The sequence below is a fragment of the Periplaneta americana genome, chromosome 2, assembly GCF_040183065.1.
Source record: "Periplaneta americana isolate PAMFEO1 chromosome 2, P.americana_PAMFEO1_priV1, whole genome shotgun sequence".
Taxonomy (NCBI): Eukaryota; Metazoa; Arthropoda; class Insecta; order Blattodea; family Blattidae; genus Periplaneta; species Periplaneta americana.
Window position 1 is genome coordinate 218,251,173 of NC_091118.1, and position 16,577 is coordinate 218,267,749.

Here is a 16,577-nt window from a genome sequence, read left to right on the forward strand (position 1 = left end):
GTACCTTCAGGCAAATAAAGAATATGAATATCAAGCTGACAATATCTAACAGATGTTTCAGTATGTTCTTTCATTAATAACTAAAAAACTAAGAATTTTCGAACATATGTTTATATGATTTGGTGTGAAGAACATGCCCCCGAAGTTTGTAAAATTATTTCTGAAACACCCTGTATATTCAAATAAATTTATCAATTACAATACAACTCCGATTTAGGGCACCTTCGTTTAACATTTTTTCACATGCAACATTAAATTTTCACAGTCCCAATAATTTATTATTACATATGATTAATATATTTTTATATTAGATTTAAAGTTCTTCTCTTTACTCTGAAACCCGTATTTTACATTACAAATTACTCTTAAATGATTTTTTAAAATTTCGATTAGTGCAAAAAATAAATGCATTTCAACGTTTAATATACAATTTTTTTTAATAGTCAATGACTTGACTGCACTGCCTCACTGCCACATGTTAATGGAGTGGCCTCGTGATCCCCACGCCTTCACGAACATATATGCCTCACAAAAAAGAAAATGTTTTTAATTTAATTTACGAAATGGAAAAAATCTGAATGCAAAGATATCCGAGTTGATGAGAAGGGCTTGATTAGCATCCAGCTTCCCCTTAATGTTTTCTACTTTTTTTTTTTTTTTTTGGGTACAGTTTACCTGTACCTTTTTTTTTTTTTTTTTGCAAATAAATAGAATTTTTTCGAAAGATTAAAATTTTTTAAACAAAAAATAGCCAACTTCTATTTAGTATCAACTCCCATTTGAGGTTAATTATTCTGTCTCTCCAGAAAAACGTTAAATAGAAGTTCTACTGTATAATATGTAGAAAGTTAATAATAAAAACTGTTCATTTGTGGATGGAAGGGAACTCAATAAATTAAATACGTGCTTATTTAAAAAATAAAAATGAACTAATCTGAGTTGTGTTTGTAAGTTTATAAAAGAAGTCCAAAGATTATATTTGTAAGAAAATGTGAACTTTTAAAATACCTCTGGGTCTATGTAGATGAAGTTCTCCCACTCATAAAAGCTCGCTTCTTGAAGCATTTGCACTACAAATGAAGTAAGCCATACACTGGATGCTGACTGGTTCCTACAACACAACATGAATCATTGTAACTTGTTATTTTTTTCCACTCTCTAACTTCACACAGAGTTCAATCCAATAATTCTGACTCAGAATCCCCAGTCCTGATTTTACTAATACTTGTCTCTTTCGAAGTTCAGATCTATTAACCAAACAGCATTTTGATCTATGATAATGACTATCAAAACAATATTACAATCACTTGATTATTGCGTCAATTCGGCAACCCCACTTTTCAACTACTAATAAGCAGATACTGGAATGTACACCAAACTAAGCTGTGCGAGCAATCACTTCCAATAGGCCTATTATGGTAGATCTCGAAACACAAGCAGGGTTCCAAATTCTGATAAATTAAGTAGATACAGTTACACTAAAGACAGAAAATGGATTCATACAAGAGTAATAAAGCTTAAAGAAAAAAATCCAATTGAAAAAGAAAACTTGATATCTCGATTTAGCCCACTTAAAATTTCAAAATGAACTGTCACCTTGATCTTGATGAAGTCTTCAATCCTTAAAAAGCAATGGCCATTACTCCACAAACAATTAAAACAAGATATCCACGAAAAGACTCACTGCACACTCATGAACAGAAAAACTGACCAGCTTAGAAAGTCTTCATAGCAGCCATGCAATACAACTGTCCCGAAATTTTGCATCATACTATCTTTATGATTCCTCCCATGCCTTTAGATCGAACCTAACCTTACTCTGCTGTTACCCATTTCTAATTTAGTTAATGTTATAACTCACAGAACTTCCAAATACTTAAATTTAATAACAAATAATTTTTCATGTGCCCACCCACAATTTTCACAACTAATACAACTAATTTTGATGGCGAGGTTGAAGCCATGTACACATCACTCCAAAATATATTTGTCTGGGTTCACAAAATGCAAACACACAGTTTTCTATCTGACTCTAAAGCTGCAATCCAGGCAACCAGTTCAATTACATCTCCTACAATGGAAAAAATTAAAGAAATCCATTGCATGGTAAAACAAATAAAAAATTTGAATAAAAATGCAGTTTGCAATGGATCCCAGCCGAATGTGGGCTGAATGGTAATGAGAAAGCTGATATGTTAGCCAGGAAGGAAGTAAAATCTATATAAGAACAAACTATAAATCTTCATACGAATTTAATGTATTAAACTAGTTATAAAAAGGGGAATTAACCATCACAATGATTAAACCATAATAATTAAATAATTACCAAAATTCAAGATGGAAAAATTCATTGACAGATTTAAAATTAATACCCGATCTACTTCGTGGCCATGTTCAGATTGGTCGCTGGTCATGACTGCCTCAGCAAACACTTCCATCAAATCGGCTTATTGACTTCTCTTAAGCATAAAGGAAGAGGATTTTGACATGGAAAATTGTGTATTTCTTGAGACTTTCGTGCATCTTAGACCAAATATTGGGAAGAAGAAGGAAGGTAACTTCATTGTTAAATCCTGAGTAATCGAAATATTCATCTTTTTTTCAGTTAATGTAATGTGTTGGAAAAGATGGAATGTTTATTTAAACTATTAGACCCGCCCTGAAAACAGTTAATTGTTATCTGTGTTGACCGAGCCATCATCAAATTAGTTCTCTTGCCAGTATTTCCACAATTTAAGTTATGTTAGGTTGCGTCATAAATATATCCCAATGTTGTTTAGTCAACTGTCTGAAGACAGATTTGAATCTCATAAGTGACACCAATAAGGCACCACTCACGAGACAACTAAGCCAGGAGAAATCTGTTCAGTTCAGAAGGGCTTCATGATTCACTAATAATCTAATTCTAAAATCTATTTACTCACTGCATAAAGTCACACTTCTTACCAGTCACTCCTGAACAAACTGAAGGAGCCATCTGGTTTCATGAAGGACATTGCGCGCTGATAGCCAATGTTCATGTGGTAGAAGGAATGCTTCTCCTGTGTTCTGTTGCGCTGATTGATGAGTCGCATGTACATCGTAGTCATCATGTTGGCAGCAAAGCTGAACACCGTCTGCTCGGCACAATCCTGTACACAAATTATGAATGAGCAACACCAAGATTCTAAATAATTGATTAAATGGCGATCTTACCGCGTTAATTATGTAAGCATGTGTGGCTTATTGCTGTGTCGAATAGCACTGAAACAGCTGAAAGCCACACATGCTTACATAATTAACACGAGTAAGATCGCCATTTAATCAATTATTTATATTGAAGTGTTAAAAATAGTGTACGAAAGATTCAACATGTATTACCAAGATTGTGCTTATAATATCAATAACAAAGAAAAGTTGCACAAACATAATGTAGGCAACAACAGAGAGGGCAGCTTCAAATGAAGCAGCAAAGAACAACAAAAACATACAATAGGGTTACTGCTTCTTCATGGGTAATACTCCATCTGACTTCATGATGGGTAATACTCCACGTATCATATGAATTAATTAGTTCTGAAACGCAATAATTGAACTTTTCTTCTCTGTGCAAATACTATGTAAACAATAATGTCTTATTAATTCAAAATTAATTATACAGGGAGATTGTGCGGCATTCGCAGGTAGCTTATCAGCCGTGGTGATAGGGACCCACAACGAACTACTTCCTGTAATGCAGACTCTAAGCACAAGTGCAACAACTTCCAGTGAAAGTGGATGAATCTTATAGTCAGTCATCAAGATATCTCTGCTCCTGCATCAATGTTCATCAGGACCCAGTTCAATCCTGGCTGCTACAGTTGATACAAAAAGCACGCAGAGAGAAGTATGAGAATTACAATAATAATAATTTCACAGTGAGTACGGCACCTTTCTTCTAGGGGGGGGGGGGGGGGCACCGATTAAGACTATGTAGAAATATAGCAGGAACTAAATGAACAAATTTCTATTCTTCGAAACTCTCGTGATCAAGGATCTCCACAGGATGTCACTGAATGCGATGTGTTAAAGAACTGGTTGTATAGGCAGAGTAAAATCATCAGTACCAGTTGCAGAAGAGACAGCCCTGCAGTATATATTGACTACACACCAACTCTGGCTACTAGCAACAGGCATCTATAATGAACACCGATCAAAATACCCCTCATTTCTCGTGAAAAACAGGAACTGAATAGACTGCAGTGGACTGTAGTGGACTTTGTTGTCAGCAAACAGCTGGATACATTAAGAAGACTGGCTGATTTGTATGACAACACAGACCTAGCCAGCTCTGAACTTCCGAACCTCACATTCCTGCCAAGGACAACGATAGACAAAATCATTTGTATTTTTAGATAACACTGAACATAATCATTCTTATTTTTATTTTTTAGTTGAATTTATGGAAATTCTCACCATTGGCAGATTTAAGAGAGAAGTGGCGTTGACTGGCATAGTGGGGAAGATGGGACCCACAACATCGCCAACAATCGACACAAATGCCTTATTTGAGCCGTAGATGTAGTAGCGGTTTTCATCATAAGGGATGATGGGTGTCTCTGTAACATTCACGTGCAAGTACTGGAACACATAGGCTCGATTGCTCAGGTCCAGCAAGATAGACTGGTGGCGATACTGTGGCAATCCATCTGCCTGCAACAAGATATTACTGCAATCTTGAAATCCGTCAACAATACCAGATATGCAATAAACACGTTGACAAATCTCAAGGTGTAACATAGTGTACGGTAATTCACAATACATAACTGTAATTATGATAATATTAACACTCCTTGCTAGCCTACTTGAATGATCCAGAACACAGGGAACCATAAGACTGATATCAAAGGACAACAAACGAAATTGTGCAAAATACAAAGAGCATGTTAGAGATCTTTCATGAATTTTCAGTACAAAATGAGTGATACAAACCAACATCTTTATGCTGCAGACTATAGCGTGTTGCCAATTTTGAAAAAATTTAAAAAGGCTTTTTACAATGTTTATACACTTAGCTTAAAAGATATATATATATATATATATATATATTTTTTTTTTTGCGGCTAATGGTACTTGATTTTTCATCATTCATCCCATAAAATATAAGTTCATAGTTATATATTTTTACTGATACATGTAAAGTTGCAATTTTGATCTTCCAATAGATTTCAATATGGGTACTAGCAGATGTTGCACCTGGTTGCATATTTTGAATCACACATTGCATTCTGCACTTCAAAATCGCTGAGGTCAGCCACTAGTGTTCTACACACTTGATCTTTTATGAATCCCTACACCACGAAATCCAAGAGTATTAGATCTGGCGACCTTGGTGGTCAAGCCATGGTCTCAGGTCCTCTGCCAATCCATTATCTTGGGGAATTGTCATTCAGAAAACTGTGGAAGTGAGGAGGAGCATCATCTTGCTGATAAATGGCTCCAGCAGACAGCTGTGGCAAAACATAGGAGCAAGCATGTTTAGTAGGTTCTACCAATTCAGTGAAAAAGAAGTGATCACACGACTTTTCATTAAGCTGCAGCAGATGTTAATTTCGGGTGAATCATGTGCAGATTCTGCAACATTGTGTCTGTGATTTCCTGCCAGTCAGAGAAAGAGACATGATCTCAGTACGATCTATCTTCATCAAGTTTGGCAAATCTGCTGTGTTATTTCAATTTTGTATGCTTTGTGCAGAATATTATGAAATGTACTGCAAAGAAGTGGAAGATGCAAATTTGTTTGCTGAATTGATTTTTTTGGGCTGCTTGTAAATGAGATTCCAATCAGTTCAATATCTTCTTGTCTGAACTGCTTGATGTTCTTTGGCAACAACAGTCCGCTGGCCTCACACCCACACAGGTATGGTGATGAGCCCCTCAGCTGTTACAGCTGGATTTTGCTACCTATCACAACTCCCCAAATTCATCACGATGCTGGACAGGCACTGGTCCCATACACTGGCTGAAATTTCACGAGAAAATTTCTTCCCCACGAGGAGTTGAACCAACGCACATTTCATAATGCAAGCTATGGCATGGGACTTGAACTTTGTATCCTTATAGTTGGGAATGGAACCGGTGCTGTACATGTTTAACAGACTTCGTTTTTGTTTACGTGATTTTCTTCTGAGTGTCCACATAGTAGTAGCTTCATAGAATTTCAGTCTATGAGTCTACATTTTCAATTATAACCATTTTTCACTTATTGGCATTTTAAGCTAGACACAATGCATTTCTCCAAGGCAGGACATTAGTACAAGAAAGCCAATTTAACAGCACAGTCTTCAGATAGAACTTCAACTGTAGAATTAAAGCAACAAGTGGATGGCAGAAAACTGCTAATTTATTTAAATCTTAAGGAGATTATGGTTATGACGATGATTAATAATAATAATAATAATAATAATAATAATAAAAATCTTGTGCTTTCATGTATTAGATGTTGGTGACTCAGTTACAGTCTCTGCTTGTCCAAACTTTCTACATACAAGGTGTGGTTGTTAAATGTTAAGACTGCACACAGATTATTGAAGTGGGGAGTGATTGAAAGGTTTCTGGCTCGTTGGTTTTACGAGGACTGGACCCGGGCCACACTTGGCTGATTGTGCACTCTATATATGTGATGAATGTCCAAGTCTGACAGGTGGGCCATCCTGCCTCAGCCCTTGATAGAGCCAGCCCCAGAAATCTGTGCTACCTGCAGGTGGCACCTCGCACAAACACAGGTCTCTGTGAACTTGGAGCTTTTTGAATCGAACAAGACTGGACTCATCTTTCTGTACAGTTTAGTCTGTGTTGTTCTGCCGGATACGTGAGCAGAATTAAAATCGAGCACTGCATCAATATGAAGTTTCTTTTGTAATGGAAAAGCTCAAACAAAAAGCAAATGTCCAGTGATGATGCCATACACATGTCACGAACGATTCATGAAAGACTGGAAAGAAATGGAAGACAATAAAGGTCCAGGATGTCAAAACATTTGGAGAATCAGTGAAATTATTACCATTCTAATACTGCTGAGATAGTTAACACTAGGAACAAAGTACTTGCCTCGACATGCAGTTTCCTGGTCACAGTGTCCTTGCCCATCAGAGTGGACGCGTGAATTGTAATGAAGATATCTCCAAGCCGAGTTGGAACAATGGGAACGTGTACTATTTGCGCATCTTGAGCGTTGATGTAGATAAAGAATTGATGCTCTCCAAAAGATGTATCTGGATTGTAGGATCGCACCTGAAATTCAAACAAATAGGTAATGTCACACTGACTTCTGCAGATCTCAGATTTGAGATATGAAAGTGTATAAATATATTATTCTAAAACTATACCATCAAAACGAATTTGAAATTACACTGAATAAAATAACAAATTACATACAACAAAACAATTTAACTTCAGTCACAAAATTTATCGTTTAAAGATGGTTCTGAAGTTCTTTTTTTAACAGCATTCAATACTGAGAAGGGTAATCTTTAGTTGTTGTTACCCTTTCAATTTTATTTGTACTGATTCACTAGTACTTGAGTGACAATTTTCTTATATAACAGATTTCAGTGTGTTATGCTATGATTGGCCACACCACTTCCTAGCACTACTGTATTCTCTCAGTACATTATTTGTGTATGTCTGGACGAAGTGCTAAAATAACTCTGAGCCCTGATCCAATGACTACTACGCATCCCAAACCACCACTGATCATCCTTCTCGTTTGACAATGGAATAAGGCTTTCTTCCGACTTAGAACTACTCCCTTTCCTGAGTGTGGGTGAGGGAGTACGTAAAGAGTTCCAAACGCATACTGCACAGAAGCTACAAGAGCTTCGTGATGATATGTAAACTGGGTGGCGAAGTAGCAGTCTTCAGTGACCTCAGATATGGAAGTGAACAGTACTCCATTCCGTAGCTTAAAGACAATGCTGCTATGAGGGTTAGTAGACCAGTTTGTGAGAGTAGCAGTGAAAATTTCACAAGTGCCCAAGAAATTCGGAGAAAAATTACATCACAATGGGCAAATGCACTGAAAGAGGTCTTCTATCACAATTACTTTGTGTACTGTACCAATATTTTGCAGATAACATATTTTCGAATTTTTTTCCCAGAATATCTGTTCTTTTAACTTTATGTACACTACTATACACTTTATAACATGAAGCAAATACAGAGTGGACGCCACAGCTCAGTCTAAGGTCAGCAGTCTCCACATGCTATAGGATAGCCCATCTGTGATCGTGATTTGCAGCAACACAAACTCAAAGAAAAAGCTCACCTTATTGTTGTAAATGCTGACCTTCTCCATTTAAGAATGCTTCACATCTGCTGTTCGCCCTGAATTCTGTTCTTTCTTTATTGCAGCCGCATAAGCACTACAGGGATTTGCACACTTGTAACTTCAATGATTTAGTGACGTGTTGAACTGAGAGGACTTTGTAATCAAAAACATATTTCTTCTAAGTTATCCGTTTATTCTGAATAGAGTCTCTCTTGTTCAATTTCTTTATGATCTCTATATTGATGTTTTATCTGACACAGGAAAATACGGAAACTGACAATGGAATTTTCCGAGAGACTTTTTGCATGAAGATTTTTTCATAAAATTATTGTAAATAAAATGTGTTGTTCCACAGCTGAGGAGTGAAGTGAACCCAAAAGCATATAGGGGCTCGCAGCCAACTGTTTCCAGTGGCATTTCATTTCGTCCACTCTGTACATATTGAAATGTTTATTCATTTCATTGACAACACTTTCAAATGCTGATGCAATTAAGCAATAACTATAATGAATAACAAAAGGATTTTCAGAAGAAACTGTGCCATGTTAAGGCTTCTGAAGCCACAGAACTACTGAACAAACAGAACACGTACTTTCCCCCTCTTAAACTGAATAGGATTTCCTGCTATGTCACTCTTCAATCAAACATAAGAATTATTTTAAAACACTGAAATATACACAAACAGTCTGAGAGCGGGCATGCAGCTCATGACTACAGCTGCTATAGCCAGGTGCAGCATTTTGGCATTTAAATCATCATTTTGAAACTAATGCAAATATTCAAATAATTCTTTCACCAAAATGAAATTCAATAATAATTGTTGCATAAATTTAAAAAAAAAAATATTTTGAAAAATCGATTTTTTGAACTTGTTAACCCCTTAATCTAGCATAATAGTTAATTACATTGCACTGATTTGAATTTACATAATATGTGTAAAAACGTTAGTTATAATGAAATATTTATGGGACTATATTTTATAGCTTTGGCTTTCAATCAATTGCAAATCAATCAGTGACGTCATATTGTTTTGGTCTAGTACGGTTCTTGGCTTGGATAGACAATAGTTACTGAACTGTGTTTTATTGCAATGCAGGCTCTACAAGGTTTTTCCAGAATTTTCAATAAATGTACATGCAATGGGGTTTAAAACACTCCCATCTTTTAACATCAAAATTTATATTTCACATTTTAAGATTTTATAGATAAATATTTGAACGCATATTTCAAGCTTCGAAAATGCATATTCTAATAATTACTATGATAACATAACCTCTTTTTCAGCCCTTACCCACATGAAGACATGGGTAGGACCTGTAAACACATTTGCAGCTTATAAATTACACACTTGTCATAGACAACAATTGACCACAGATACACTTGTACAATGATACTTACAGGCTTACAGTTGTAGCTTTATGAAACCCCTGTAATTTACAATTCCTACAAATTTTAAGTTTTTTTTCACCTGTAACCTGTACTTTTATGAAACAGTCCCCAGATGATTACTGTAAGCATACAAAAAGTGCCGGATTTTTTACAAATTGGTCTGGTTTTATTGCAAATTAATTAAATAAATAAATAAATAGATAAAAAAAACTTTTCTGCAAAATCTATGTATGACACATGGAAAATTACTTTGAACCATAACACGAAAAAGAAATTTCTAACATAATATAGACTTCATGATCATATTCGTAATTCAATTAATCTTGTGCACACCCTTTGACATGGAAAATGGTCGCTTTCCTGCAGTGTGAATTTCTCAAAGTGTTGTTTGGGTTAACACGACATTCACACATAGAAATATTAAGCATTGTGGTCCAAGGATAAAGACAAGTCATAGCAGTGACATATTTGTTGTTGTTGTTTGCTAATACTGAATTTCTGATAATGAAATCATTAATTCTCTTGCTCTCCAGTATTTTTTACTCAAGAATGCCAAGTGCAGCGACATATTTGCATGTCGCAAAATGACATATTCCCTACGAAGCCCTTATGGGTTACGGATGATGCTGTTTCTCATTACAAAGACTAGGCTCTGAATCTATGTAAAATGTATCCATGTAAAAACAGTGCACACGATGATTCCAAGGTGGGACAGCGACCAATTTTTGTGCCAAAGTGTGTACTGGTTCTACTCACAATGCCATTCATTCCAACATGGACAAACTTGTAGTCGGGCGACCCTGCAAGCACAACAGTTGCCTCGATGGACGAGGGCATGTAGTTGAACACAGTGACTCGGATGCCCACCTGTTCTCCCTGCCGACTCTTCGTCGGCATCTCCACATTTATGAAGAAGGGAAGCACTCCAACATACTGCAGCATTCACAAACACTTTAAATTACACTTCTATATAATAATGAATCTTTGCAAGTGTTGATGATACTGTATGCAACAACTGGATCTTTTCGAAACAGGTAGCCACTTTATACTGTGATTTACTTCAAATATATTTAAAGTTTTCCTTCTTTTTCTTGGACAACAATGTCTAAACTGAACTTCTCCCATTCAAATTAACGCATGCTGTCTTAACTCTGTTAACAGCACAGTCAGATTCCCTACTTGGACAATGGCAGACATTCAGCCTCTGTCCACGGGAACAATGCTATGCTGACTAGCATACACCTCCACTACACCATATTCGATTTTAAGTCACGAGGTAAAAAACAATAAAGAAATTTCATTTTCTCAAATAAGTTCGTTTCTCGCATTACATTATAATGGGCAGTGAAGCTGTTAGTCAGGTTGTGTGTCACTGATGTGAAGTAGACACTGCAGCACTTGAAATACTGAAGCTAAATATTCCTGCCAGCGTGTCAAGATCCACACTTTAATACGAATTCCATTCACCAGGTTGATCTTTACTGCTGCATTAAACATTTGCAGCAGAAAGACAGAAACAAAATCTTTAAATAAACTCAGTCTAAAGTAATGTACCTACATAATTTTATATTCAATTATAATCCTATTATGATGAAATTATACATAAAACAAACACCAAATATATTTGTAATATCAGCACTTTTCAATAACAAGACTTTACTAACCAGTTACTAGTAACAAATTAGAGAATAAGTATTACAAATCCTACTAATTTAGAACTACCGGTACTAGAGAAGTTGTTTTTATATGCAAATGTCAATTACAGAACAAAGTCACTACAGCTAGACCACTAAGTTATTTATGTAACTATTCAATGTTCAATGATATACTGTATTCCCCAAGAGATTAAAATATTCGGTGGTTATCCCTATCTTCAAAAAAGGAGAAACAACCTCTTCAGAAAATTAGACCCATATCACTTCTACCGGTTTTCTCTAAAGTCTTTGAAAAACTAATGTATAAAAAATTATATCATCGTCTAGAACAGGTCTGCACAAGGTTTGCGCTCTCCGAGCCAGTTCACAGCTCATGAGCGGAATGCAGATATTAGCTGCGCTCTGTATAAGGGTGGATGGAAGAAGGGGTGATCTCATACAAAATATACACAAAAGGAAGTACTATTACGAGTGTTTATGAAATGAATTCCCGTTCAGTGTTTTCATAACTATCTTGGACTATTATTAATTAATAAAGAAATATTTATTTTACAGAAATAACAGAAATTCTATAGCTACTTAAATGTACAATATCATTTTGTTATATTTTTATTTATCAGTACATCAAAACGAAGTTTTATGCTGTTGGCAGCTGAAAGGAACAGTAGCCTACTGATCGTAATGAAACGTCAGTTACAGATGTTCGATGCCTGCCTTTATTAAAGTTGATTATGGAAAACAGTTGTTCACAGATATAAATGTTGAGCCAAACAGCAATCATTTTCACAGCCAGCCTTTGTAGTCGTGGATATTATTGCTAATGTTTAGTCTCGTAAAACTCAACTAGGCTAGTAGTGTTATTCAAAAGATCTTTATAGGTCACATTGAAGATCAATAAGTTCGAGCTGTAAATCGTTAAATGTTATGTTTCGTCTTTTAGATTCCTCCATACTGTACTGTAACAGTAGGTAAGCAACGTGAAACAGTTACTGAGAATAGGCCTACACACTGCACTCCACTAGATAGCTGAGTGGTCGTTTCCCTCTCCTCTACCTATAGCAAGTCTATGTCATTCTGACATATCTTCCTCTCCATTTCAGCGAGCGGTAAACACAGCTCTCCCGCTCGCTGAGTGCTGTTTGTGCAGAAAGATACAACATTTTAGTTCCCAAACAGTTTGGATTTAGGAAAAATAAATTCACGAAAAAACATTTAGTTTAATTGACAAAATTCTGGAGCCAATTAATAAAAAATTCCAAGCTGGAGGGATTTTCTGTGATTTATCCAAAGCATTTGACTGTATAAATCATAAAATGCTGCTAGACAAATTAGATGATTATGGAATTAAAGGCGTTGCACACCAATGGTTTCACTCATATCTCATACATAGGAAACAGTCGAAATCAGTACCACTATGAAATCTGCCTCGACATGGGGAACTATTAATAATGGAATTCCACAACAATCAATACTAGGTCCCCACTTTTTCTAGTGTTCATAAATGATCTTGTCCCCTAATAAAAGATGTAGGTCATCCCATATTATTTGCAGATGACACAAGTATAGTAATTACAGCCAATAACTCCAACACATTCCAATCTTCAACAGAGGCAATTCTCCTCAAAATATGTGATTGGTTCTCAGCCAATAAATTTGTACTAAATTATAACAAAACTAACATAATCCAATTTAAATCCTGTCAAAATTCAACCTCGAAATAATTAATAATAGGTCCGTAACAGAACAACAACCAAATTTCTTGGATTACAAATCGATAAAGTGTTAAATTGGAAAAATCTTATTAAAGAAATTACCCCCAAACAAAATTCAGCATGTTTTGCTAATAGATCTATGCAAGAGATAGTCAATATCAATACCTTAAAACAATACACTTTGCATACCTCCACTTGATAATGAGTTTTGAAGTAAACTCTGGGGAAATTCTACAGATAGTAACAGTAGAATCCTACTAGAAAAAAAGAGCAATTAGAATAATAGTAGGTGCCAAATCATGCAGGATCATTTTTAAAAAACTACAAATAATGCCCATGACTTGTCAGTACATTTTTTCATTAATAAACTTCCTCGTATGTAATCGTGAAAACTTTGTAACCATTTCAACAGTTTACAGCATAAATACTCGTCAAAAAATGACTTTCATATCCCGTCGGCAAGTCTATCGCGCTATCAGAAAGGAATGCATATTGTAAAACTCTTTTGTACATATTTCAACTACTCTGTGACAATAATATTAAGACTTTGTAGTACTATTAAGATTTTTCTGACATGTTTCATATTCTATCTGCGAAACATTGCACAAATACCATGGAATTAAATAAATACAATGCAATCAGTTTTCGAACATTGTGACGTTGTTGTTTCCAATTGCCAGACACTGGTCTATGCCATATTTCTTCTTGCCTACCACTGGAGGTCTGCAGAGTCCTTTTTCTGTTCAGCAGGATACAGACCAGAGAGTGACCATTATTTATGATGTCAATGTGTTCACAGATTACATGATGAAAATCCTCTTCTACAAAGAGAATCACCTGCTGTATAATAGTGCCGTTTCTTAATTGTATTGGTTGATTACATGGCCAAAGTCCCATTCTACAAAGGGAGTCACCTGCTGTCTCTAGGCATTATAATAGTGCTGTTTCTTAATTGTATTGGTTGATTACATGGCCAAAGTCCCATTCTACAAAGGGAATCACCTGCTGTCTCTAAGCATTATAATAGTGCTGTTTCTTAATTGTATTGGTTGATTACATGGCCAAAGTCCCATTCTACAAAGGGAATCACCTGCTGTCTCTAGGTATTATAATAGTGCTGTTTCTTAATTGTATTGGTTGATTACATGGCCAAAGTCCCATTCTACAAAGGGAATCACCTGCTGTCTCTAAGCATTATAATAGTGCTGTTTCTTAATTGTATTGGTTGATTACATGGCCAAAGTCCCATTCTACAAAGGGAATCACCTGCTGTCTCTAGGTATTATAATAGTGCTGTTTCTTAATTGTATTGGTTGATTACATGGCCAAAGTCCCATTCTACAAAGGGAATCACCTGCTGTATCTAGGTATTATAATAGTGCTGTTTCTTAATTGTATTGGTTGATTACATGGCCAAAGTCCCATTCTACAAAGGGAATCACCTGCTGTCTCTAAGCATTATAATAGTGCTGTTTCTTAATTGTATTGGTTGATTACATGGCCAAAGTCCCATTCTACAAAGGGAATCACCTGCTGTCTCTAGGCATTATAATAGTGCTGTTTCTTAATTGTATTGTGAGATTTGTGTGGGGATCAAAGAGAGAAAACAGTTTATATATGGCAAATGTAAGTAAATTTTAAGTTAAGTGACTGAATACCTGAGGCAGGACTGAGCAGTGAATGTTTTTGCTCTTAAGTTTTAATTTATTGAACTTATATAATCTTTTCCAGACCAAAAAGACCAAAGATCAATTGCTCAGAAACTGCTTAAACACGTTAATTGTGTTATTAGTTATACATAAATGTTCGTCATTGTATTGCGATAATGTAATTTCAGGTGTTCAATTTGAATGTTAAGAATCACCCGACATGTGATCGGATTCATCCTCCAAGTTCAGGTTGAATCCGATCATTTGCTAGACTCTTAAAAAATATATAAAAAGTAAATCAGAATTATCTAAAGAAATATTTCCATAATACATATTAGAGGCAATGGAGCAACCTTTCAATTTAGAACATAGTTTTGTGCAAATATGTCATACTATTTAATCTAGCAACAATTTCTACAAATTCGATCAGAATCACCCTCTACTCATTTTCAGAAATGAAAACATAACACGCACAAACTTACACTTATCACACTTGAACTTGATTCTGACACATATACTGCTAGTCCAAACTGCATTTAACAATGTTAAAATAGACACACGGGAAGTGCTACCATCTTAAGAGTTGTGCGAGAGAAAAATCAGACAATGTTGCCAACTTAATTTCGAATAAGCCATGCATCCGTAATTTTACTTGTATATTTACGGAACTTGAAGGGGTATTCGAGAAAATATAGTAATTTTGATTTCAGAAGCGGGTTTATCAGTAATACCTTGCCTTAGTTTTGAAGTACTGTTGAGTTTTTCGTTTACCTTTAGGCTTGTAAATGTGGATTTCTCGTGTAATTATGTGGTTTGCAGATCATATAACAATCCAAACACGAATGACATTTCTTTAGATGCAGAAAATGGGAAGAATGACTTCCATTCACAGAAACTAAAGCCACCGACTTCATGTGATAGATTTGCTGTATGTAGCTCAAGATAATAAAATTCTATCTCCAGATCTATCATTACTCCATTCATTCCTCTCGCAACAAATAGGAATAAGCTCACTCAGACTTCCTACGCCCTTTCACAAATTGTACAAGTGGGAAGAAGTTGACATTAGTGGAAACAAGCCAGTAACAGTTGTGAGGCCAAAATATAATTAAAGCAAACTGCAGTGTGGGACTAACTTCAATAGCTTTGGACAGCATTCCAAACCCCATAGTGGGGCTCACACTGAACGCTGACACCATCCAGTGGGCAGGACGCTCAGGAACAGGGATGGTAAACAGGTAGCGTCCATGAGGGCCGATGTTCACATCCTGCCACAGCCACACGTTTTCGTATTGACGTTGTATCCGGTTGAAGCGGAACTTCCGGAACAGTGCCAGCTTTGTTTCATTGTAATGACCACCTGAAACATAGGATGATCTATGACAAAACAATGAAGGAAGGATGGCAGGCTTCTGCCGAAGCCCAAAGTTTGCATCACTTCTTCACAGTCAACTTCTTGACTATGGCAGAATCGCAAGAGACCATAAAGTAGAACAGCCGAACCATTATACAGTGCGTTTCAGAATTCAATGGAAGAAATTTATCTGGTTATGGAAGGGTTGTAGACAAGCAATTTTCTATGAGGAACCCAGGGTCTCCGACGAAAAATATCTGAGTTATCAGTTGTTAAAGTTGTTTACATCTGATACTCATATTCCAGTATTACAATGAAATAGAGATGTGGAATGGTAGACCTATGTGATGGTTTCAGACAGAGGTGTAGTTGTAAAAAAAGTGGCTAGCCCTCTGGTTGGGACTTAATACATTTTTTGTTGTTCTATAGTTTCCTTTCATCATACCACGGTCATTATTAGAGGGTTTACAAGTTGTGGATAACGTAAAGAACACACAGATGACCATTAAGGATTGGATTTCATTACCTCTA

At 35.9% G+C, this 16,577-nt stretch overlaps 1 protein-coding gene across 2 annotated transcripts in view; it reads right to left on the reverse strand.

Moving 5' to 3' along the window:
* Positions 1–16,577, reverse strand: part of Mcr (macroglobulin complement-related) — a 133,037-nt gene that overhangs the window by 32,321 nt on the left and 84,139 nt on the right. For both annotated transcript variants that reach the window (XM_069819585.1, XM_069819584.1), the window contains 6 exons: positions 15,829–16,052; positions 10,433–10,609; positions 7,065–7,251; positions 4,435–4,667; positions 2,947–3,131; positions 1,009–1,111 (listed from right to left, as the gene is read on the reverse strand). In XM_069819585.1, coding sequence (XP_069675686.1) covers positions 1,009–1,111; positions 2,947–3,131; positions 4,435–4,667; positions 7,065–7,251; positions 10,433–10,609; positions 15,829–16,052 — 1,109 coding nt within the window. The remainder of the gene's footprint in view (positions 1–1,008; positions 1,112–2,946; positions 3,132–4,434; positions 4,668–7,064; positions 7,252–10,432; positions 10,610–15,828; positions 16,053–16,577) is intronic.